Here is a 25,202-nt window from a genome sequence, read left to right on the forward strand (position 1 = left end):
CACCATTTCAAAAATGAAAAATGGTTGGTAGCGACTTGCTCAACTAAAATACCGTTCTTCAGAGTTTAACAATTTTGCTTAAGGGGATCCGTTAGGTTAACAATTCCTGAATGGCATAGTAGCTCTAATCTGAGACAGTTAAAGATTCTGAAATGGCTTTAATATCCCAGTATTAAATCCATAGCAACAGGAGGCTTTGAGCCAAAGACTGTGTTAATCTCACACAGCTACAAGAGGAAACAGTTTAAATCCACGTGTGATGACCACATTAGAGCAAATGCTGCCTGGGTCATGGTCTCAAGCAAGGCCAAGAACAAAACTCAAGTATGAGAGGCTTGGATTGGTTGGAATTTCAAGAATCATTTGGAATTGCAATCCTCCCTAGACCAAAGGGACTGTCTACAGGTGATGCTGCAGCTATATGCGTGCCAAAAATTTTACATTTCCCTCTTCGAATAGATTTGAAATGAAAAAAATTTTAAAGAGCACATCATTTTGCAAATCAAACTGCCCATGTTATTTGACGTTACATTTGGAAGGGTACTCAGAAGTAATTACTCCAAACTCCTTCTTGATAAATGAATCTCCTTTACTATATCCTAGTAATACTCATACTCTCTAGAAGTAGGGACCTTACTGCCTCATAAGGTAGCTTGCTCTCTTTCCAATATCTCTGTCATAAATTTCTTCTTTAAACTGTGCCATAACTAAATTCCTCCCTGGGACCCCCATTCATAGGTCCTGGTTTGGAGCTATACAAAACAAGGAGACTCCTAATTTGGTAATAATAGTAGGAATAACTATATTTATCAGGTGCATATTATTGATATATACCATTTCTAGCTAGTTTATATGTCACCTTAATTAAACCTCACAACAGCTCAATAGACATTATTATCCCCATTTTATAGATGAAAAAAACAGAAGCCTAGAAAGGTAAGTAACTACTCAAATCCCAAAGTTTACAGCAGATCTGGGATTCAACTTTTACCAATTTCCAACATTTTACATTGGCTTATCCTTGAAGAAGGAGATTGGTAAAAGTAGAGAGACCTATTCAACTTCTGAGTTTATACATCTCAATATTGCTTCTGAGAATGATTTTATCACATTTGTCATTTTAAATGTTTTGCCTGATTCCAAAGCTCACGCTCTTAAATGAACCGACAGGGCACATCTGACAATATCTGGAGACATTTTTTGGTTGTTGCAACTAGTAGGGGTGCAACTGGTATCTAGTGTATTGAGGCAGGAATGCTGCAAACACCCTACAATGCACAGGACAGCTCTCCATAACAAAGAGTTCTCCGGCCCCAAACATCAACAGTGCCCAGGGTGAGAGACTCTGTCTTAAATTCTTACACTTCAACTATCTGGAGACAGTGTCCATTCCCTCCTGGCTCATCTATCTGTTCTACAGACCAGATGTGCCCAGTTATTTCAGCTGTACTTTATACGGCACTGTATTTATATTCTTCTTCTCCTTGTACCCTCTCATCTGCCTGGGTACATACAGGCTTTGGGGGAACTCCACCAATGTAAAGAGGAAAATAAATAAGAGCTTCCTTCATTCCTCTCTAGAGGACATATTCACTGAAATAAAAATTGGATTCTCTGAAAATCTGTGAATTTCAAAGTCTAGCCCTGAGTAGTTTTGTAGTACTAGACAGTCTTCCATAAACTTACTGTTGCTTTGACTACAAAGGAGTAAGAACTTCTGCCTTTTTGAACCTCTACATAATTTAGGTCATTTTATGTAAGAGGCTTGTAATTCGCTCAGCCTGCATTTATTGAGCACCTCCTGTGTATCAAAAACACTGTGGTATATTGGAGATGGATGACACAAAAAAGAGCACAATACAGATTCTATTTGCAAAGAACAATTATCTAAAAGAACATGATAAATACGCACACAACAGTAAAGTCTGGCAGAATGTGTCAATGCAATAGATGAAAGCAGCAAGTTGTATGTAAGGCTGGTGGAGAGAAAACAAATCACGAAGGAGATAATATCTGACCTGAGCCTTGAAAACTGATTAAAATTCTAAAAGGTGGAGATGGGAAGCTGAGGCATCCCAGAAAAGGGGACTGGCTGCCAGCTAACACTTACTGAGCACTTAGCACAGGACAGGCATTTTTCTTAGTGTTTTACATCTATTAATCCATTCAGCATACATAATTACCCTACAAAGTAGATACTATTATTATCTCCTTTTTACAAATGCACAAGCTGAGTCACTTTGAGTTTAGTTCAGGATTTGAACACAGGCAACCTAGTGTTGGAATCAACTTGCATAACTAGCACATGTTCCGCTGAACCAAGCAAAGAAGGCAGGGAAAGAGAGAGCCCTTGCTGTGACAGCTTAAGGAGACAAGCCTGGAGAGATGGGCTGGGCCCTGAATACAGTCTGAGCAGTTTTTACTGAATTCATCAGATGATGAGGAGTTGACACTTACCTTTGAACTTCTGTTGGAAAATCACCAGGATGTTTACAGAACGGTATTTTCTTCACAGATTGATGGGACATTTAAAATCAATATTCCCCCAGTTCTTCTGGGCTACAGTAAGGAACGAAGTGTGATTATTGAGCGGGGTTTTGACGCTGTCCGAAGCCTGAGTGAAGGCTCCTACATCACCCTGTTCATTACCTTGGAGCCTCAGCTGGTTCCTGGGGAGTCGGTTCGAGAAAAGGTAACTGCGTACTCTCTGGAATTGCATGTCTGACGCGGACGAAACCTGAGGAATGCTTGCTAGGCCGTGCTTTTATAAAATTGTACTCAATGGCACAAGCAGAGGTTTCCTTACTTCAGTATCCATTTATTACTCTTTTGGTTTGGACAGAATGAAGGTTAGAGAACAGCTGTGTGGGTCTGTACTTCATTGAGTCAATAATTAGGTCAATCAGCAATTTAAACTTTTAGCAAAGCAAAACAAATATAAACAGGCTCTACTTTTAGAAGAATTTTCTCATTGGTAGAAACTGAAATATGAAAGTAGAAAAGCAGATTGCTTTATTATCTTGACACTTACTGGCAAGCGTGCTGAAATGAATTTCTAAATCTGACCTCAAGTCCCTGGTCATGTTGTATATTGAATCAATTCATAGGATCATAAAACCAGGTGACCTTCAGGGGTCACCACAGTTTATTTCAGTGCCTTCGGACAGAAACAAGTAAGTGTATGCACAAGTACTCTAATTTTGCGCAGCTCTAGAGAAAAAGAATTTCTAGAACTTCTACTTGTTAGCAACTGTTTCCCAACCTTCAGAATTGGGAGATACTTTCTTAATGTAACATACTTGTGCAGCATTGATGCATACTGCCCTTATCAGACTTGGGAGAAAGATTGATCATGACCTCTTATTATTATAAACTAATACAGTAATGACAACCACCACCAACAACAACATGTGCTGAGTTGTCACTCTGTCCAGAGCACTCTGTCAGGCATTGACATGTGTCCTCTCTCTGAATACTCACAGTTGTCTTGTATGGTGGGTTTTCAACTAGGAGATGAGGAAAATGGGGCTGAACTGTCCAAGTTCACCCCGGGGAAGTAAATGGCAGCGCTAACAATTAAACATCTGTCTGACTTTAAGTCATATATATTCAACAAATATTTACTGAGCATCTTCTGTGTGACAGGCATTTTTTAGGCACTGGGAATATAGCTGCCTAAAAAAGCAAATAAAAATTCCAGATCGTTAACTACTAAGCTACACTGCCCAAATTATTATGCTGACTCTTTATCCACTGTAATTAAGACTCAGACAGAGATGAAAAAAAATGAGCACATTCCTCTGTTTCTTTTCCACTATTACAGTTTGGGTCACAGAGAAAAATACTATTTCCTATTTGCAAGGCATTTACAGGAAAACATGAAGGATTGTTGGAAAAACAAATCTATGAAATTCAAATTAACCTTATATGCTAGCCTTTGTCACTAAAGCTGTGACAAATATGTTCTCCAAAAATCATGTTAGAATATATACATTTCAAAATATTTCTAGGAAGGGAAACATGTTTGGAATGCTTTTCTTCATGTACAAACTCAAGAGAAAGTCAAAAAGCATGTTTACACAGAAAAATGCTCCCAGAGAAAAGATGATTTTGCTAGTTCTATGTATTCTTAACAGAAGCAAAAGCGGTCAGTTAGTACTCCACCTGGAGGTGAGCTTCCAAACCACGAGAGAGCAGTCTGTGACTGGGGCTGAAAAGCTGAAAAGCTGAAAACCAGAGGGGCCTTTGTACTTGGCCTTCTTCTCAGGCACTGACCTCCTCCTGCAGAAGTTTTAAGGGTCCTATGGCCTTCCTTCCTTAAAATGAGATATCAAGGCTGTCAGTGCTGCCTTTGGTGGCTTTTCACTGCCCCACTGTGGCTGTATGTGGCATTTTTCTCAGACCTCCAAAATGAGGGCGTAAGAAAAACCCCTGTGGAAGGCAGACTCTGCTGCTCCTTGATAAGGAAGACTTGTGCACTGACAGGATCCTGGCATCCTAAACACAAAGTGGCAGAAAGGAGAGAGAAGCTCTTGCCCTAAATAGTAGGGACCACAACCTGGAATTGTTTTTCCACTTAACAGCAACTGCCAGGATTAGCCCATTAGAGCCTCCCCTCCACTATCATCCCATGCTGAACCATTCCATATGATTTTTTAAAGATATTTACTCATGGAACTGTCTAAAAAATCAGTAGCAACTCCTGAAACTCTTAACATCCCCTACTTTACTCTGTCTTGATAAAAACAAAAGTTTTTTAAAATAGATTATGTCTGTTAATGAAGTCTTCCTCTTATTCCTTCTCTTTTTTCTTTCTTGCTTCTGATAGATGAGTGACATGCTTAAAAAGGTACCAAGCATTTTGTTTTACTATTCATCAGCCAATAGTTATTAGGCTTTAATTACCTGCTTCTGTCCTCTGCCACCTTATGGAAGCTGCTGGGTCCTAATGTATGTGTGATCCCTTGGCAATGAACTACAAATGTCTGCAGTTCATGAAGAATAACTACCTTTGTCTTCTGGCTCATTTCATTTTGTCAGAAAGTTTCTTATTTAGCTCTGAATCAGGAAGTCACATGTCTGAATGTCACCTGCATACTGGGAGCTACCTCCACTGTTTCCACGTCCGTAAAATCCATGAGCTGCTTCTTACAGAAACAGTGTGGCTGGGACAATTATTTCTGGTCAGTGGAGCTGCCACAGTGTAGGTATTCAAAGGGAAAATAAACCCATTCAGTTTTCTGTAAATATTTACATTAACCTAGAAGTTAAAGAATTGAGCCAATTAAGAATCTTCCAAATTTCATGTTGAATCAAATTGTGAATTTGTCAGTTCCATCTTTATTTGTTTCATAATAAACGACCCAAATCCTTTTCGTATTTAACTTTTGCTTGGCACTTCTTAGATTACCAACATGGCATACTACCCTTAAATTACTGTTTCAATCCATTAAATGGCATCCTTGTGGTCTAAACAAGTATTAATGACCATTAATAGATACCTATTAAATGCTTACATTATGCATGCTCAGTGCAGAGAAGAACACAAAATGATTGAAACATGGGCCCTGCTCCCAAGAAGCACTAACTACAGAGTCAAAATACACAGCAGAACATCCAGGTCCAAGTGGCAGAAAAAGTTTTATACATACTTTTTTCAATTTGGAAGCAGTCAGTACTGATTGAAGATTTTTACTGTTCTTTCTGGACACTGCCTATAGCTGCCTCTCTTTAATGCTTCCATAGCATATGGTGTCTATCCCTATAGGATCTCTGGTCAAGTGTTTCAAGCACCTGATTGCTTATTAATGTTCTCCTCCAGACTAGAAGTTTCTTGAGGGGTCTGTTTCATATACATTTATCCAGACTGCCTAGAACCCTTTAGACTTTCAGCAAACGTTTTTTAAATAATTGGATGCATGTGTAAATTAACGAGTTTACAGGAAACAGGGATGAATTCAGAAGAGTGCTTTTCTTCACACCACCCTTGTTTCATAATTCTCAGTCTTTCTGAAGTTACAATTATTTATACCCTAGAGTCTGTATACATCCATACCAAAGTCTTGTAAGCTCACCTTTTTCATTTATTTATGTCTTCATCATAACACCTATTTGGTAGCTACCGTGTCTTGGCACTGTGCTGAGTAGGTGGTTATGATGACGACGATGATGATAATGTTAGGATTCAGATGTCAGGGCACATCCCATGAAGAATATACAGGAGGCTTTTGGAAATGCCTCCATCCTATCTATCTGCCACAACCGCTACCTCAATTTCTTAGGATACAGCAATCAAATTAGAAACAGGAGCCACAGTCCAGCTCCAATATAAGAGAAGCCAAGAACAATTCAGTATACTAGATCCTACTAAAAGTCATAAAAAAGTAATGGGATGTTCTCTGTGCTCTCATTCATTCATTCAACAACATTCGTTAAACACTTACCATGTGCCTACTATGTACTATGTACTATGTACTATGTACTATGTGTGTAGTATCCTCGACACTGAAGGTAAAAAACTAGATCAAAACAAAATCCCTGACTTCAAGAATCTTACTTTATGAGGGAGACAGAGTAAACAAATATATCAGCAGTTTTAAATGCTAAAATAAGTAAAGCAGAGTATGAAGGGGATATCTAGATGTATTTCCCTCCTCGAAAACAAACAAACAAAACTTTCAAGCACTACCTAGAATGTAAATCTTACCTAAAAATTGATTTTCTAATAAAAGTTTGAGTTTGTCTTAAAATCCTTTGAAATGTAAGCAACCATACATACATTTTTATACTAAACAACAAAAACCTTGTAAAAACATTTAAATATCTGCTTTTTTCCATGCTACGTTTCAACAATGGCTTGAAGGAAAAAATGACACCCTATGTCCAGAGACAATTGAAATCTGTTTTGTTTCAGCTGCTTTGAGTTGGACATATATACACTACCAAACGTAAAATAGATAGCTAGTGGGAAGCAGCCACATAGCACAGGGAGATCAGCTCGGTGGTTTGTGACCACCTAGAGGGGTGGGATAGGGAGGGTGGGAGGGAGGGAGACGAAAGAGGGAGGAGATATGGGAACATATGTATATGTATAACTGATTCACTTTGTTATAAAGCAGAAACTAACATACCATTGTTAAGCAATTATACTCCAATAAAGATGTTAAAAACAGGGGCTTCCCTGGTGGCACAGTGGTTGAGAGTCCGCCTGCCGATGCAGGGGACACGGGTTCCTGCCCCGGTCCGGGAAGATCCCACATGCGGCGGAGCGGCTGGACCCGTGAGCCATGGCCGCTGAGCCTGCGCATCCGGAGCCTGTGCTCTGCAACGGCAGAGGCCACAACAGTGAGAGGCCCGTGTACAGCAAAAAAAAAAAAAGATGTTAAAAACAAAACAAAAAAAGTCTGGGAATTGGCTCATCTTGGATCAGAGAACCACTTAAAAAAACTACTATACATTTGATGGTTCGAGTTCTGCTTCCTTTTACCTTGAGACCCATTACTATTATTTAGTATGTTGGTTATGGATTTAAAACTTTTTAATACATCCATATATACTTGTAAATTTGTGGTCCTTTTAACATGAGTTGCTTTACCTTTGCATTTGAAATGTTTGATTTCTGAGCCCTCTCCCCTCTAAAACCAACATCAAAATACACATAAAACTATTGCTTGGTCTCATCAATCAGAAGTAGTACATCATAGTTTAATTTTTATCTGTTGCTTTATTAATCCAATAATTTCCATATGGCTGCTTACCTGTTGACTACTTTCTTTCAATGCTGGTGAATATATATTTTTTTTTTTTTTTTTCTTTTTTTTTTGCGGTACGCAGGCCTCTCACTGTTGTGGCCTCTCCCGTCGCGGAGCACAGGCTCCAGACGCACAGGCTCAGCAGCCATGGCTCACGGGCCCAGCCGCTCCATGGCATGTGGGATCTTCCCGGACCGGGGCACAAACCTGTGTCCCCTGCATCGGCAGGCGGACTCTCAACCACTGTGCCACCAGGAAGCCCTGGTGAATATATTTTAAGTGTTTAATGAATCCATCTAATTTTTATATTATAAATATAATTAAATAAAGCTTCAGGAACACTGGGGCCTGACAATTTTGTAGGGGGGGGGTCACTAAATCATACTTCCTGAAGCACACATTGAGTTCATGTTGACTGTGGGATCTGAACAGGTTCTACTGTATCTCCTGTAATGATATACAAACAACATGGAGTCTTTATTTTTGAAGTTTGATTCTCAGGAAGATGAGAAATTGCTTCAAGCGACTGAGAAGTTTCAAGCTGAATGTGCCTTAAAGTTTCCAAATCGTCAGTGCCTTACAAGAGTGGTTGACATTAGTGGGAAAACCGTCTTCATTACTCGTTATCTCAAGCCTTTAAATCCTCCTCAGGAGCTCCTTAACACTCACCCCAACAATCCCCAGGCAACCGCAGTAAGTATTTCACAGCCAATCGGTGTTGACGCTAAAAAGGTTTTAAAGTTTCAATATATTGCCCTCTTAATTAACACATTTCATAGTACCTAGGATAGTAACTAGATCAAGATCATTAATGATTAAAGTAATGATTAAAACTCCTTTAGTACCATGAGGCTTACTTTCTTTAGAAAAGTCTGAAGGTACCAGTGAGGATAATAATCCTTAGTCCATTCTTTCAGGGAACAATTAATTATTGAGTGCTTACTGGGTCCCTGACATTACATCGGGTGCTGGAAAACTAAAATTTGGAAGATGCTCTACACTTTCACAATGTCTTATACAAACATGTTTTCATTATGTTTTCTCTATAACTCTGCTAGAATTGGAACCTAGGCCTCTGACTTAGAACTCGTGCACCTTCTGTTATACCAAGATAACTACTCAATATTATATTTAATGCTGTAAGTATCATTAAATTCAGATTAAGCAAAAATTGTTTCCAAGCCTTAAGTATGTACAAGCATGTAGGCCATCCCCGTAAAGCACATCCATACCAGGCCATTAAATAATCATGCATCATTCTCTGCCTGCAAAGCACCGTACCCGTCGCAATCTCACACGAACAGGACTGTATGCTGAATGGGCTATTCTTAAGTGGACACAGTAACCCATAACTGTCTTTGGCGAGTGGATAGTATAGAGAGTAATTGCAGCTAATAAGTCATTAATTTAGTAATTTAGGAACAGGGTAATGATATGCCTATTTGCAGATATAGATATATATTTAAAAAAACAAATAAACATTGTGTTCTACGTTACATTTACTTTTAATAATCAAATTTTTATTAAAAACCTTAACAGGGACTTCTATTCTCTCTAGCAGAGTAGATATGCAGAAAACTTCTCCCAGTAGAGAACACTTAAGAGTGATGAATAAAATACTTAAAACATGTTTTAAATCATGACTGAAATGGAAATAAGATGAGGAGGAAAACCCAGAGACAGGAAACAACAGGAAAGTAAGACTCCACAAGGGTGAGGGCTTGAAATAGTGTTTGCTCTGGGGTCACCCGTAATTCCTAATGCCAAGAGATGGGTTTCAATGGGCCTCAAGGTTGCTGGAGATGGAAGGTAATGCATGGTGCTGGAGCATTGGGTTAGAGACTCAGCCACGGAGCTGGGACCCCTGAAGTGTAAACTCACTGGTAGGTAAACTAGGAAATACTCTGCCCTGCAGAAGACAACCTGCCTGTCTCAGCCTTGACTCTGGATGGAAGAGAAAAAAAAAAAACGTCTCTCCTAAGAATTCCTAATCACTAAGCTGTACTTATTCACACTTGGGACTGAAATTTACACTACCTGTAGGACCCCAAAAAACTTCAATCGAAATTTAATTTCAAGAATTCCGTGTTGGTAATGCCCCTAAGTCCCTGTCAAAGCAAACCCAAATTCTTCTAGGAGAACATCCTTTAAACACAGCCTCAAAAAAATTCCATAGAAAAAGTTCCAAGCAACATGAACATATACAGATCATCAATGAAGAAATAAGTCACTATGAAGAAGCTAAGTTAGCAGAAACAACATTCTGCAGAATCGGGACACAAATTACCAGATTCAGAATATAAAATAGGTATGTTTAATAAGTTTAAGAAATCTAGGGAATTGAAAATATAACAAAAGGACAATAGACTATTAGAACTGACACACAGCGTGTTAAAAGTACTACATGGAACTTGTAGAAATAAAGAATAGTTAAAATTAGAAACTGAACAAACAGTTTAAACCTAACGTCAAATATAGTTGAATACAGAGTTAAATTAAATACAGTTAAATACAGAGATAATTCATGAATATACAGGCAAAGAAACTACTTGGAGTATAGCACAGAAACAGAAAAAAATGGAAGACATAAAGGAATGGTTAAGAGACATGGAGGATAGAGGGAGGAGGACCAAACTGTGTTTAAAAGAAGAAAAGCAATATTCAAAGAGATAGAGCTGAGAATTTTCAAGATCTGATGAAAGACAACAATGGTTCAGAAAGCCCGATGAATCCCACACAAGATAAATAAAATGAAATTAAACTCCAGGTGTATAATAGGGAACAAAAAAAACAAAGATGATCTTTAAGCTGCTAGAGAGAAAGTGCAGATTATCTAAAAAGGAACAGTAATTAAACTAACAGGTTTTTTAGCTGCACAAATGAAAGCCAGAAATGGAATGACATCTTCAAAAGACTAAAAGAAAACAGTCATCAAACTAGTAATTTATAACCAGTGAAACTATCTTTCACACAAACATTGGGAGAATTTACAACCAAAAGATTCTCACTTAAAGAATTTCTAAAAAATATAAAGAGAAGGAAGGTTCTCAGAAAATCCTAGATGCAACACATAATGATAGGTAAAGAAAATGGGAAATTAGTGAATAAATCAACAAGCATTGTCTTCACAGTAATAATAAAATCAATGTGGTTGAAAAATCAAGATAAAACAAAAATCCTGAAAAAAAATGTATATGTCAGGACAGGATCTATGAGAGTATTTTAATGCCCTTGTATATTTTCCAAGATGAGGGCAAAGATATTTATTAACTTTAGAGTTTTAAGTTAAATATTCATACTGGAACTTCTAGATTAACAACTTAAAAGAATCTTAAAAAGTGAGTATAACTTCCAAACCAGCAGGAGATAAAATAACAAAAGGGGGTAAAGAGAGTACGGAGGGGAAAAAACATAGAAAAAATTGTAGAAAAATAAATAAAAAGCACAGAATAAGGTAGTAGAAATAGTCTAAATATTAACCAATAATCACAATCAAAGTGAAGGGATTAAACTTTCCAGTTAAAAGACAAAGACTGTAAAACTAGATTTTTAAAACAGCTTGTAGTGGAACTTGGCAAGCTGATTCTAATATTTATGCAGCAGTGCAAAGGGCAAAAAAATAGCAAAGACGATCCTGAAGAGAAAGAAGAACTCAGTGGGAAGATCTGCCACGTCATATCCAGATACTTATGAGACTGTAGTAATTAAGGTAAAATGGTATTGAACACAAATAACAAAGAGAAAAATGGAAGAGAATTTAAAAATCCAGAATTGGTCTACTCAAATATTAACCCACTCAAACTTGATATATGACAAAGCTGGCATTGGAAATTAGTAGAAATTGACTATTACATAAATTGTATTGGGATCAGTGATTTTACACATGGAAAAAAAAATAGATTCCTGCCGCACACCATTCAACAAATAGATTGAGGACTTAAATATGAGAGGCATTTTTATCTTTATGACCTGAGGTAGGAAGTTCCTTAAACAAGCCAGAAAAAAGCACTACAGTAAGTCCACTACATACGAATCTTCAAGTTGCAAACTTTCAAAGGTGTGAACGTGCATCTGGTTCCAGCAAGGAACCAGAACCTGTGTCATCAGCATCAGGCGTGAGTGAAATTGCAGCTTGCCCTCCATCTCCTATTGCTGACAATCCTTCAGCTCTACCATCTCCCACCTCCTCTCCCTCCTCCAGTCAGTAACTCTTCTGGCCTGTTCACTCGATGCCAGCCCCTGTATGCCAGCTGTTGGACTGCACTACTGTACTTTTCAAAGTACTGTACTGTAAGATTTAAAATGTTTTCTTTATTTTTTGTGTTTGTTTTTTTTTAAGTATTATGTGTGAAAACTATTATAAACCTATTACAGTACAGTACTATACAGCCAATTGTGTTAGTTTGGGTCCCTAGGCTAACTTTGTCAGACTTACGAAGAAATTGGACTTACGAACTCGCTCTCGGAATGGAACTCGTTCGTATGTAGGGGACTTACTGTAACTATAACGAGAAAGAATAAATTTGACCATATTAAAACTGAGAACTTGAGTTAGCAAAAAACAGCACAAAGGAAAAGACAAGCCACAATCAGGAGAGGACATTTACAACATATGTAATAAACAAAGGAATAGTAAATAGAATATATTTTTTAACAACTACAAATCAATTTAAAAATGTACAAAATACTTGAATACAAATTCACAGAAGTGGAAACATGAAAGGCCAATAAGCATATAAAAAGATGTTCAGCCTCCTGAGCAATTATAGAAATAATGAGTTACAACCACAGTGATGCACCCATCTTGGTTTCTAAATACTACTGCCCTCTAAAAGGAACCAGGACTTCTTAGAGAAATGGCTGCTTTCAGGACTGGGCTAGAGAAAATACAAGATGATCTTCGAGAGTCTTGTTATAAGTGGGGCGGGGGGTGGGGGGCGGGTGCGGGAAGAAGATGAGAACATTTCAAAGAGACCCAAGAGCCACTTTCTTCATCTGTAAAAGATGGATAATAACAATAATCTTCCTCAGGATGTTTGGAGAGGATTAAATGAGATAATATTAACACAACACTTAGTAAGCACTTGTGAGCATTCGTTTCATTTTGTTCACATAAATGTTTGTGATATATGAAACTTTCTTCCAAGAAATGAGATAGACGATCCAGCTTTCTATTTTATTAGAAAAATGATTACAGCTAATTTTGTTTAAACAGGAACTGGTGGCTCGATATGTGTCTTTGATTCCTTTCTTGCCTGACACTGTTTCATTTGCTGGTATCTGTGACCTGTGGAGCACATCTGATGTAAGTAGTTCTCCCTCATAGACTTACTAGTTTGAGCTGATTTCATGGAACATTAGTAAATGGCTTGCATAATTTTAAATTGCAACACTCATTAGTTATTATAAAAATCTACACAGCCATCTGTTTAGCAGGATGAGCTAAATTCTGAGGTACTTTCTTCTTCCTGGTTCAACTTGCCCAAAGTTCAGAAATTAAACAAAATAATTAATTATTTGTGCACACACACACTCGCACCCACACACACAAAACCACTTCAGATGTCTTAATGCTAATTTATCCTCTCAATGTTACCTTAACAACATCCCAATTTTATTCATAAAATAATCAAAATCACATTCTCTATTACATTTGGAAATTGCATATTCCTTAATGCATGGGCTTTGGAAATTGCATATTCCTTAATTTATGGGCTTCTAAAGGCATGTCAATATCCAGTATGTATTTCTTAGTCACCTATCACATGTCAGACACTGTACTTAGTTCTGGCTATCAGCAAAATAAAATGGCCTCTGACCTCATGGAACTTACAATCAACGTATGCTACATAAACTTCCAAATGAGTCTTCAGTAGTATGAAACAAACATGTATTATCACTGGTATTCATTCTGCTTCTGGATCTCATGTTGTACTGTGTTTGCATAAAATTGAACTGTGGTAAACAACTCCCTTTGAAGGATAGCTCTAAAAGGAAGAAGCTGAAGTACACTTAAAATTTCTTGCTCCCCAATATATTTTGGCAACATAATGTTCACAATTTTAGAGATAAAATTTCCACAACCTCAAGATATCTGTAAGAAGATATACGAAGAACAGAATATAGTTCATGTGCTCTAGAGCCAGAATGGCTTTTCCACTTCCTAGGTATTGCCTCATCTCCCTGTGCCTCCACTTCCTCATCTGTAAAATGGGAAGATGAGTATCACCCTCAAAGGTTTCTTCCAGGATCAAATGAATTGATGCATGCAATGCGCTTAAAACAGTGTGGTGGCCAGGGTGGGAGGACAGGATGTGAACAGGCAGAGCACAGAGGACTTCTAGGGCAGTGAAAACACACTGCATTATACTGTAATGACAGACTTGTCAAAACCCACAGAATGTACAACACCAGGAGTGAACCCTATATATAAACTATGGACTTTGGGTGATCATGGTGCATCAGGGTAGGTTTGTCAGTTGTAACCCACGTGCCGCCTGGCAGGGGATGTTGATGGTGGAGGAGCCTGTACCTGTGGGGGGGCAAGAAAGTGTGGGGAATCTCTGTGCCTTCCTGTCAGCTTTGCTGTGAACCTAAAACTGCTCTAGAAAATAACGTCTTCACAAAGAAAAAGTGTTTCGTACACAGGGAGCTACCATATGTAAGTTCAAAGTAAAATGTGGAACTTTGAAATTTGTCTCCCACACCTCACCCCATAATTGATTCTAGAAATCATGTCATCGATGTCAGAGAAAATACCATGTCCGACTAAAAGTGTTGCGGTATTTTTTATTTTAATGAATTAACAACACAGTACCAACATTTGGAAAAATCTTTTTAAAATAGATCTTATCCTTGAAAGTACTAATTTTAACAATGACTTTTTAAAATCCTATACAGCCAATCTAGAATGAAGCGGTCAGTCAATGCAACGTAATTTTTTGTTTTTAATTTTGGTCAGCAATTTCTTGATCTCCTGGCAGGAGACGAAGAAGAGCATGCAGTATTACTGTGCAATTACTTCCTCTCCCTGGGTAAGAAGGCCTGGCTGGTGATGGGCAACGCTATTCCTGAGGTAAGATCACAGAGGTTGGCTCTAACAAAGTGTCCTTGGCTAACATGGATGGCTGTGTTATGTTCCAAATCATGGACAGGGCTTATTTCACAACAATTCTTTGAGTTGCAAGGAAAGTAGCCCAGAGATTCCACAACAGGAAGAGAGAACCAGCGATAAAACATGAAGTGGCTTTCAGGGTACTCGGGCCCTGCACAATGCTTCAGGGTGTCTTTGGCAAATCGGAGCCCTTTACCACCCACAGTCCCCACCTAGCTCTGTCCTTTTAGCAAGAGCCCCCTCCCGCCCATGCTACTAAGAATTCTGATTCCCTTAGTGATCTAGTGTTATTCATGCCAAGGACCGAAGGGGATCTGAAGAAGTGCGGCAAGGACAGAGAGTCTTTCACGTCTGCTTCATCCACAGGCATCTGCTATTAACCTGGCAGGCAAAGGGCAACAAGGCAGATAACCACAGGAACAAAGAAAAGAATGTCCACAGCTATATTTTGGTATCACCATTGTTATTTTTATTAGACTGGAGATAGCGACGACTAAAATTTGTTTCCCCAGCCCACTGCAAATATCCCGAAATTTGAGGCACGTTTTGGGGGTAATTTTGGGTACAAACTTAGAAAAGTCATATGGACTGAAACAGCTTATCCAAAGAGTGTTTCAAAAAGAAGGGCTCTAGGAATCCTTAGGAATTAGACAGCACAGGTTGCTACTAGACAGGCAGTATCATATCTGAATCCTAATTCATGCTCCATCATTATCTCCCAGATAGCCTGGTACAAGGAACAGAATAATGGGCTAGGAAGTCACAAGGCCTGCCTGGGTTCAAGGTTATGCCCACTCCTCATGAGCTGTGTGACTTTAAGCAAGTCACTTCACAACTCTGAGCCTTATAATGAAAGTGGGAGAGTAAGTTTTGCCCTGCCTTCCCCAGAAGCCTATAGTGAGCATCAAATGAAATCATACATGAGAAATAAATGAATGAATAAATGTTCATTGTAAAAAGAGAATCTAATAATACATAAGTATTCTGAATTAAAAGTTAAAGTCCTTCTTCAGGCTCTAACTCCCAATCCCACCCCCTCCTTGGGTGTACTCACTGTCAAGAGTTTAGTAAGTATCCTCTCAAATTATCTTCTATTCATTTACATAATTATAAATGTATATCAAATATTAATTACTGTATTAGAAATAGAAGTAGTATTCAGATATAATCAGCCTTCTAAATACTTAAAAGGCAATCTTAACTGACTCTAAAAAGAAAATGCAGTGACTACTTATTTCCATCAATAATCATTCTTCAGCCAATCGTAAGATATCTTGCCATTTGCAATAACATGGATAGACCTAGAGGGTATTATGCTAAGTGAAGTAAGTCAGAGAAAGGCAAATAGTGTATGTGGAATCTAAAAAACAAAACAAATGAACAAACATAATGAAACAAACAGTCATAGAGGGCTTCCCTAGTGGCGCAGTGGTTAAGAATCCACCTGCCAAAGCAGGGGACATGCGTTCAAGCCCTGGTCCAGGAAGATCCCACAAGCCACAGAGCAACTAAGCCCGTGTGCCACAACTACTGAGCCTGTGCTCTAGAGCCCGCGACCCACAACTACTGAAGCCCGCGTGCCTAGAGCCTGTGCTCCACAACAAGAGAAGCCACTGCAGTGAGTAGCCCCAGCTCGCTGCAACTAGAGAAAACCTGTGCACTGCAATGAAGACCCAATGCAGCCAAAAATAAATCAATTTTTAAAAAAAAAGGAAAAAAAAGAAACATAGATACAGCAAAAAACACAGGTGGTTACCAGAGGGGAGGAGGGGGGAATGGCGGGGGAGATGAGGGGAATGGGGGGGAAGGAGGGGGGGAATGGGGGGAGGAGGGGGAATGGGGGGAGGAGGGGGAATGGGGGGAGGGGGGAATGGGGGGAGGGGGGAATGGGGGCAGGAATGAGGGGGGAGGAGAGAAATAGGTGAGGAAGATTAAGTACAAACTTTTAGTTACAAAATAAATGTTACAGGTATGAAATATACAGTGTGGGGAATATAGTCAGTAATTATGTAATATCCTTGTATGGTGACAGATGATAACTAGACTTTTCATGATGATCAGTTTGAAATGTATAGACATTATCAAATAACTATGTTGTGTACCAGAAACTAACATAGTGTTGTAGGTCAATTATACTTCAAAAACAAATTCATACAAAAGAGATCAGATTTGTGGCTATCAGAGGCAGGGGATAGGGGGAAGGGGAATTAGATAAGGTAGTCAAAAGGTACAAACCTCCAGTTATAAGATATATAAGTTCTAGGGATGCAATATACAACATAATAAAGATAATTAACACTGCTGTATGTTATAAATGAAAGTCGTTAAGAGAGTAATCCTAAGAATTCTCATCACAAGAAAAAAAATTTTTTTTCCTATTTCTTTTAATGTATCTGTATGAGATGATGGGTGTTCGCTAAACCTACTGTGGTCATCATTTCATGATGTATGGAAGTCAAATCATTATGTTGTACACCTTAAACTTATACAGTGTTGTACATCAATTATATTTCAGTAAAACTGAAAAAAGAAAACCCCACAACATACCCCATTTAACTTAAAAAAAAAAAAAGATATATCGGTTGAGTAACATGACCACTATTCCTATTTGGTCACTATATCACACTAGTTGCAGATGCAAGAATTTTGCAAAAATAAACTTTTGATTTTATTAATTCAGCATAATCTAGAACTGCAAAATAATTTTCACCATTAGCCATGGGGTTTAGAAATTAGGGGTCCAACTAAAATAATGAACTGTCTATACAAATTACTCTTGACCCTAATAGCATAATTAATCGGAAACTGGTTTAATGGCTATTTTCCTTCAGGGTCCAACTGCCTATGTGCTAACTCGGGAGCAAAGTCACTATTTAATATGGAATCCCTGCAGTGGACATTGTTATGGACAATTTGATACATTCTGCCCCTTAAAAAGCGTAGGCTGTTTAATAGGTCCCGATAATGTAAGTATTACCATTTCCTCTTAAATGTGGTTGACTATTGCTTTTTTTTAAATTGATCTACTGATTTTAATAATATTTTGTGTCAAAAAAATTTACATAAACATATATAACACCAATTAAAGAAACGCAGTGTCAAGCACAGTGGCAGAACTGTTCTAAATAAAAACTTCCGGTTGAATTAGTCACCTGATCTTCGAGAAGCAGAATGAGGTTAAAGAAAGAATTTAGGATTTAGATTCAGACGACCTGAGTCTGTATTCTGGCTTGTCCTGTTTTCCCTTCCAAAGTAAGAGTTTACAATGCCGAACTCATAGTGTTTTGAGAACTAAGTGAGCCAAATTTATCACCCGAAAAGACTGTCTTTCTTTTCTTCCTTTTCTTTTTCTAAGAGATTCCCAGGTACCATCAGGTGATTCTGCTTGCACCCAGTTTGGGGGGCCATTTAACTATGAAGGGTACTCTATAAGGCACTGGTTAAAAACATGAGTTATGGGATCACACTGCCTGAATTTAAATTCCAACATCATCATTTACTAGTTATGTAAGCTTAGGAAAGTTTCTTAATCTTATACAGCATCAGTTTCTTCACTGGTAGAATGAAGGTATTTGTTAGTAATTACTTTACAGAGTAGTTGTGAGAAGTAAATGAGATAATCAATGCAAAGCAGCTAACATACAGTAGCAACCCTGTGTTGGCTACTGTGACTGTGTTTATAATTATTATCTACCTGAGTGTTCTCTGAACTTTATCTGTCAGAAAAGTCATTTGAGCATATATCCCCAATATATGTATTTTTATTTATAAATTATATATGTATTTACTTATGGATCAATATATTATTTATATTACACACAGAAGAAACTCTTAAAATGAAAAGAAATAATTAGAAGATCTACTATTTCTTCTATTATGTCTGTGATGTGCACCCTACCTTGAAGACCACTGGTCTATGGGTTACTACTATAATTAGAGATAACATATGCCAAGCACTCAGCAAAGTACCTGTCTTTCGTAGGTATTCAGCAAATGGTAACTATTATTAACTACAAGTGTGAAAAGAGCAGTGTAGTGTACAATTTGCATGTTATTATTTTTAATTAAAAGCAGTATCATAATCATAAATGATCTGCTAAGCTCCATCTATTAATACATGTAGAGAACCATCTTAAGGTCATATTAGTAATCAGGCAGAGTCAACAGGCATTGAAAAAGCCTACAGAGAACTCCATTCTTTGTCAAAATTATTAGTTCTCAAAACAATTACTGTATGGTTGACTAATTCACATAAAGCCCAAGTTTTGTGAGGAAGAAAGACCCCCTTTCCTCCTCTTCTAACAAGACAGGCAGCAGTGGCTCATGATGCCTGCCATCCCACATGGCAGCTGCTCTGAACCTGCTCTAAGCCTCGGCCACCCTCAGGAGAGGACCTCAGGCTCGCTTTGCAGGCCTGGCACTCTGAAACCTCAACTGCCCCTGCTCTACCACACCACCTCTTTGGACTGTCAGCCTTTTTCCTCCTCCACTCCTTTGCCAAGAAGTAAGTCTCCCCCTTCCACCCATGTTTGTGTTTCTACTCCTGTTCCAACACTTGGCTCCACTAACTGTCCCAACTTGGCCTCTATATGTTTTCTCTCTCCTTCTCCATCAATAGGCTCAGAAGTCCAACAATTCTAAAACATGCTTCTCCCAACCCGGCTACAGCCTAAACTACCATTGCCCCTCCTTCCTTTCCTTCCAAAATTCTTTAAATATTAATTATATGCCCTGCTTCCACTTCCTCAGTACACTCAGACTTTAACCGCCTATAATCTAGTCCTCTTCCCTGACCATTCTACAGAGATACCCTCTGAGAAGTACCATTATCTTGCTAATGCATAAATAAATCCAATGGTTTACTCCATTCCTCACTCTCCTGTCCTTTTCTATGGCACGTGACACAACTAATCACCTCTTCATGGAAAAAAACACTTTCTCATCCTCGGTTTACTGATAAAGGACTGTTGATTTTCATTTCTCTGCAATAGTTCCCTAAGTTTCTTCCACTGGCTTTTCTTTCCACACCTTAAAAGTAGATTTTCCTGAAAATTCTACATTTAGATTTCTTGCAGAACCACACATTATTTATTATAGCTCTATCTAGTTTATCCTGGCAAAAAAAGTCACAATTCTGTCACTAGCCCCAGAATCTTTGGGTCCTGAATTTTCAACTGTTTGCTAGACACCCAGATGCTTTACCAAAATCACAAACTCAGGCCATCCACAACTCGTATCATTTCTCCTTTATCTCTAAAAAGAGCTCCTCCTCCTGGCCTTCCTACTTCTGTGGATGTCAGTTACCCCGATTCAAACCCCAGAACTGTCCTTGATTTTCCCCCTCCCTCACTTCCTCCTACTTCAATCCTTTTGATACCAACTCATATAGATTCTGCCTCTTCTGTTTCCAGGTCATACCATTATTGTTTCATCCTGCATTACTATAAGTAGCCAACTAAATAATTTGTCTCCAATTCAGTCCATTATTTGGTACACTGATACCTGTTACTGAATTTCAGCTTTCATCATTCAATGGCTCAAAAAGTACTGAGGGTACCTCACTGTATACAGATTTAAAAATAAATGTCTCACCTTGGATTTGAAAGCCCTATGTAACCTGACTTCTTTTCTTCCAGTGCTATTTCCCACTACTTTCTGCACATTCCCTACCCTACAGCCAAATTATAGTTCTCAAAGACCTTGCCTTCTTTAAATGACTTGCCCCTACCCCCTGCTGTCTAATCTCAAAAAAGCAAGGAATATTCCTGTTAAAATAGCAGGAAATTATGTCACTCATCTGCATAAAACACTCCAGTGGCTTCCTGGCTCACTCAACAGTCAAAGCCTCAATCTTTAAAATGGCCCACAAGGCCTTCTATGATCTGACAGCTGCCCTGCCCCCATCATCTTCTGCTGATCTCTTTCTTGCTCTAATTTGCTCACTCCTCTGAAGTCACTTTGTCTTCTTTGCTGTCCCTCAGACACACTGTGCATCTGCTATTTCCTCTGCATAGATGACCCTTCCCCTGACCAGGTATCTTCATTAATTTCTCCCTCACTCCTTCATGCTCTTTCCAGTGAAAACGTCTCTGCCTACCCTAAAATTTCACCTCTTCCTGCATAGTTTTCTCCATAGCCCTTGTAAGGTTAGCTTTTGCCACAACAAAATACCAAAAACCCATCCCCAAAAGAAATGGCTTCAGACAATTATTCTCATGGATCTGAGTCAGCTGGGATGGTTCTGCTGACCTAGGCTGGGAGAGCCCTGCTTCATGCCTTTTTATTCTGGGACTCAGGGCAATGACAATTGGCAGAGGCACAAGAGGGCAAGCAGGAACACACAGAGTTGCTTAAGCTTGGACACAGAAGTCACATAATGACACTGCTATCCCATTCTACTGACCAAAAGTCAAGAGGCAAGGAAATACATTTCTGCCCTTTTAGTGGGAGTAACTGCCAAGTAACAGGGCAAAGGCTGTGGGTATAGGAAGGGGTGAGGAACTGGGGCCAGGGATGCAATCTACCACATCTTGTATCATCTGATATCCCATATATTTGTTTGTTTGCACTGTCTTTTCCTTAGCTACTGCATGCTGGTAGAAACTATGTTTCATTCACAACTTTATCCACAGTGATTAGAACTGAGACTAAATATAAGGTACTTGATTTTGTTGAATGGACAAATTCACCACTCATGCACACAGTTACTCAATATGCCTACCACGTGCCAACCAGGAGCTGTGCTGGATGCTAATGATACAATGGTGAATAAAGCACATGGCAAATGTCCTCAAGGCAACATCTAATAGTCTAGTGAGATAAACAACTATAAATAATGATAAATACTAACAACAGTAATAAAATAGCTAACAATTATTGAGTACTTACTATGTACCAGGCATTGTTCTAAGAGGTATAAATGTATCAACTCATTTAATGTTATCATCATCCTTATGAGGTTAAGTACGACCATCCCACTTTTATAGAGGAGGAAACTGAGGCATACGGTAATTAAACTGTCCAAAGTCACACAGTTAGTAAACGTTGGAGCCAGAATTCAAATGCAAGTGGTCTGGTTCCAGAATTAATATGCTACAGTGCCTCAATAAGACAGATGCTATCTCAGAGGTTACAGAGTGCTGTGGAAGGAAAGAGATGGACACCTACCACAATTAGGAGGCTGGGAAGAGCAAGGTTAGGAAAGGCTAGCCCGAGAAGGGAGTAGCCTTGTCTGTCTTCTTCCAAAAGATTCTAAGTGTCTTATCACCAGGAACTACCTTATTTCATCAACCTACAATTAATCGTAAGGTACACCTCAACTGCAGGTATAAAAAATGTTAAAAAAAAAAATGGCTGGTGACAACTATATGATGCCACTGATCATAAAGTGCTTATCAGTCTTAAAAATCAAAATGACAAAAAAATGTGCAAGCTACATGTTCCCTTGCTGTCTCTCTCTGCTGTCTCTCTTTATATAACATACATACACACACGAATACACATACATCTGCTACCATATATGCTAATGTAGTCTTGTCTTTTTTAGATTTGGTTTAATATTCAACAATATGATTCCCCATTAAGGATGAATTTTGATGTCACCAAGCCCAAGCTATGGAAATCTTTCTTTTCAAGAAGGCTTCCATATCCTGGCCTTTCCAGTGTTCAGGTATAATTTTTTTATTAACAATTAAATGTAGATATAGAAAGTAAGGAATGTGATATCGTTATATTGGGTAGCCAGATATATTTTGACCCTTAGTTCCACTCCTAGATATTTAGTCTAGAATAATATTTCATTTTCAAAGTTAGTTAAGCCCAATAAGAAAGACCATCATATCATGAACCAGTACACAAATATGTGAACGAGTAAGTTTTGATACAGAGTCCCATGACCCAAAAGAATGCCACAAAATATATTTCATTTAATTTTTTCAATGCTGGTCTCAATTCACTAAATTAATTTCATCACTGCTATTGAAACCTGAAATCAAACTGCAGGGCATGATCCAGGAGGGGCTCATAACATTAATTTAGAGGGTCCTGGACAGTAATAGATTATAAATAGTAAGCATGAGAACTGTTTACTAAAACTTTAAATGTGATAGCTATAGATATATAGATACTGTGTGTATAATATAAAATGTATTTTTTACTGTGGATCAAACCTTTCCAAAAGAAGTTTTAAGAAAAATCACCCTAGAGAAACTCTCCCATGTATACAAGGTAACATAACAATTTTCATAGGAGCACTGTTTGCAAAAGCCTAAAACTGGAACAACAGAAGAGATAAATTATGGTATATAGTAGAATATTTTATAGTAGTTACACAAATGAATTAATATTCATGAATATTAGTAAGCACACTGAAAATATGTATCTGCTATTCTAAATATAATGTTAAGGGAGAAAAACTGGCATGTTTACAGTATAAAATTATTACATAAATTTCAGAAAACATGCAGTACAATATATTGTTTAGGGATACATACATCTGTAGTTAAATCATAAACACATTTCACTAATTTGCCTATCTCCACTGACTATAATGTAAACACCATGAGAGCAGGGATTTTATTCACAGCTCTGTCCCCTTCACTTGTGTAAGTAAGTGCCTGGCACACAGTAGGTATTCAGTATATGTTGAATGAAAGAGTGCTAAAAAACAAATTCAGATCATGGTTACTTCTGTGACAGAAAAGGGTGATAAAACAGAGAAAGAACCACAAAGCATTATAATTTGTGATGCTTTATTTAAAGTAGGTCTTGGGTATATTTGCATCTGTTACATTATCCTCGATGTCTAACTAACTGAATGTCTGAGAGTTCATAATTTTTAAAAAAAATTTAGGAAAGGATGTATAGCTACTGAAATTAAGTGTAACTGATTTCTAAAATTCCTGAACTGTTTTTTCTTTTATAGCCAGAAGAGCTAATTTACCAGCGCACCGACAAAGTGGCTGCAGCTGAACTACAAGACAGGTCACTTGATATCCATAAATGCATATGCAGTCTGTCACTAGGAGTGTTAATATCCAACTAAACAATTTTCCACCTGGATCAATGTAAAATAATTTGGGCAATTAAACTTTAATTCATGTTTATAGATGCAAAGTACAAATGTGATCTCTAAATCCCAAGGCTCAAAAGAAGGCTTTAGCATCAGCATGGTGTGAGACATACAGCAGTGAAATCCAGCAATGATAGGTAGTTCTCCAAAAACTTTACCTCAGATTAGAGTTCAATGTCATGTTATTTATGGGTCTTGTTCAGACAATATCATAACCCTCAGCTTAAATATGCCTATTTTGTCCAATTAGTGCTTAAGTGAACTTCAGCTATTTTAAAAACCTAACACATGTACAAAGCTAGTAAGAGCCTATTTGAGCCCCAATAATACTTATAATGCTGTAAAATAGAACTTATTTCCCCAGTTTCACACGTGTGGAAACTGAGGCTCAGAGAGGTCCACATACTTGTCAAGTGTTAAAGGGGGCTTCTGAGCCCAGCCAGACCTTTCTAGTTTCAAAGCCTGTGTGCCCTTTCTACTGTCTCAAGCTGTGTGAAGAGCAGCATGTCAAGCTGCACAAGATTAAATGTGACCCTTTTTAAGGTATTATTACTAAAAAATACCAATTTACTCTCAACTGCAAATTTCAAATACAGCCTTATTTGGGATCCTAAGAACAACAAATTCCCCCAAAAAATCTTGTTTCTTCTAATAAGTTTCAGAATACTATTTTTTATTTTTGTTTACAAGGGAAAAGTCAAGTCACCAAAAAATGGAACTTATCTTTTATAAACAGGATTGAAAAAATACTAAAAGAAAAAATCATGGACTGGAGGCCTCGCCATCTGACTCGGTGGAATAGATACTGTACCTCTACTCTGCGTCACTTCTTGCCTCTATTAGAAAGAAATCATGGAGAAGATGTGGAAGACGACCACAGAGCAGAACTGCTGAAACAGCTAGGAGACTACAGGGTAAGTAGTTCATTTCAAATTGGAAATTGCTCAGTACTATGGGTTTTTGGAATCAAAATGCCTAAATTACTCCCCAAAGTACACAGACGAAGCAGCACAGACTAAAAACTGTGATTAGAAGTTCAGATCTCAAGAATGAACCTGCCATTAAAGAGCAAAATGCCTCTATAAAACCAAAACACCACCTTTTTTTGTAGGAGGGTCCTATGAAAAATAATATCTTTTATAAAATTGCAAGAGCATTAAATAAAATGAAAATATCTGGCTAAATCATGTTAGACTCAACTGAGCATAAAGACGAAACCAACCATTCTTGGTCAGATTTTTTTTTAAAGGATATTTTATACTAATTG

At 38.0% G+C, this 25,202-nt stretch overlaps 1 protein-coding gene across 18 annotated transcripts in view; it reads left to right on the forward strand.

The window, feature by feature from the left end:
• The window catches only part of CC2D2A (coiled-coil and C2 domain containing 2A), a 137,612-nt gene that overhangs the window by 111,200 nt on the left and 1,210 nt on the right, over positions 1–25,202 (forward strand). For 11 of the 18 annotated variants that reach the window (XM_073805068.1, XM_073805071.1, XM_073805073.1 and 8 more), the window contains 8 exons: positions 2,516–2,692; positions 8,241–8,444; positions 12,967–13,056; positions 14,713–14,826; positions 17,697–17,831; positions 22,412–22,534; positions 23,789–23,847; positions 24,672–24,849. In XM_073805068.1, the coding sequence (XP_073661169.1) occupies positions 2,516–2,692; positions 8,241–8,444; positions 12,967–13,056; positions 14,713–14,826; positions 17,697–17,831; positions 22,412–22,534; positions 23,789–23,847; positions 24,672–24,849 (1,080 nt within the window). Of the gene's footprint in view, positions 1–2,515; positions 2,693–7,833; positions 8,016–8,240; positions 8,445–8,809; positions 8,891–12,966; positions 13,057–14,712; positions 14,827–17,696; positions 17,832–22,411; positions 22,535–23,788; positions 23,851–24,671; positions 24,850–25,202 lie in introns of those variants that run through there. The other 7 variants (XR_012331935.1, XM_073805064.1, XM_073805065.1 and 4 more) reach the window with 7 other exon arrangements.

The sequence above is a fragment of the Tursiops truncatus genome, chromosome 5 (genome assembly GCF_011762595.2).
Source record: "Tursiops truncatus isolate mTurTru1 chromosome 5, mTurTru1.mat.Y, whole genome shotgun sequence".
Lineage (NCBI taxonomy): Eukaryota > Metazoa > Chordata > Mammalia > Artiodactyla > Delphinidae > Tursiops > Tursiops truncatus.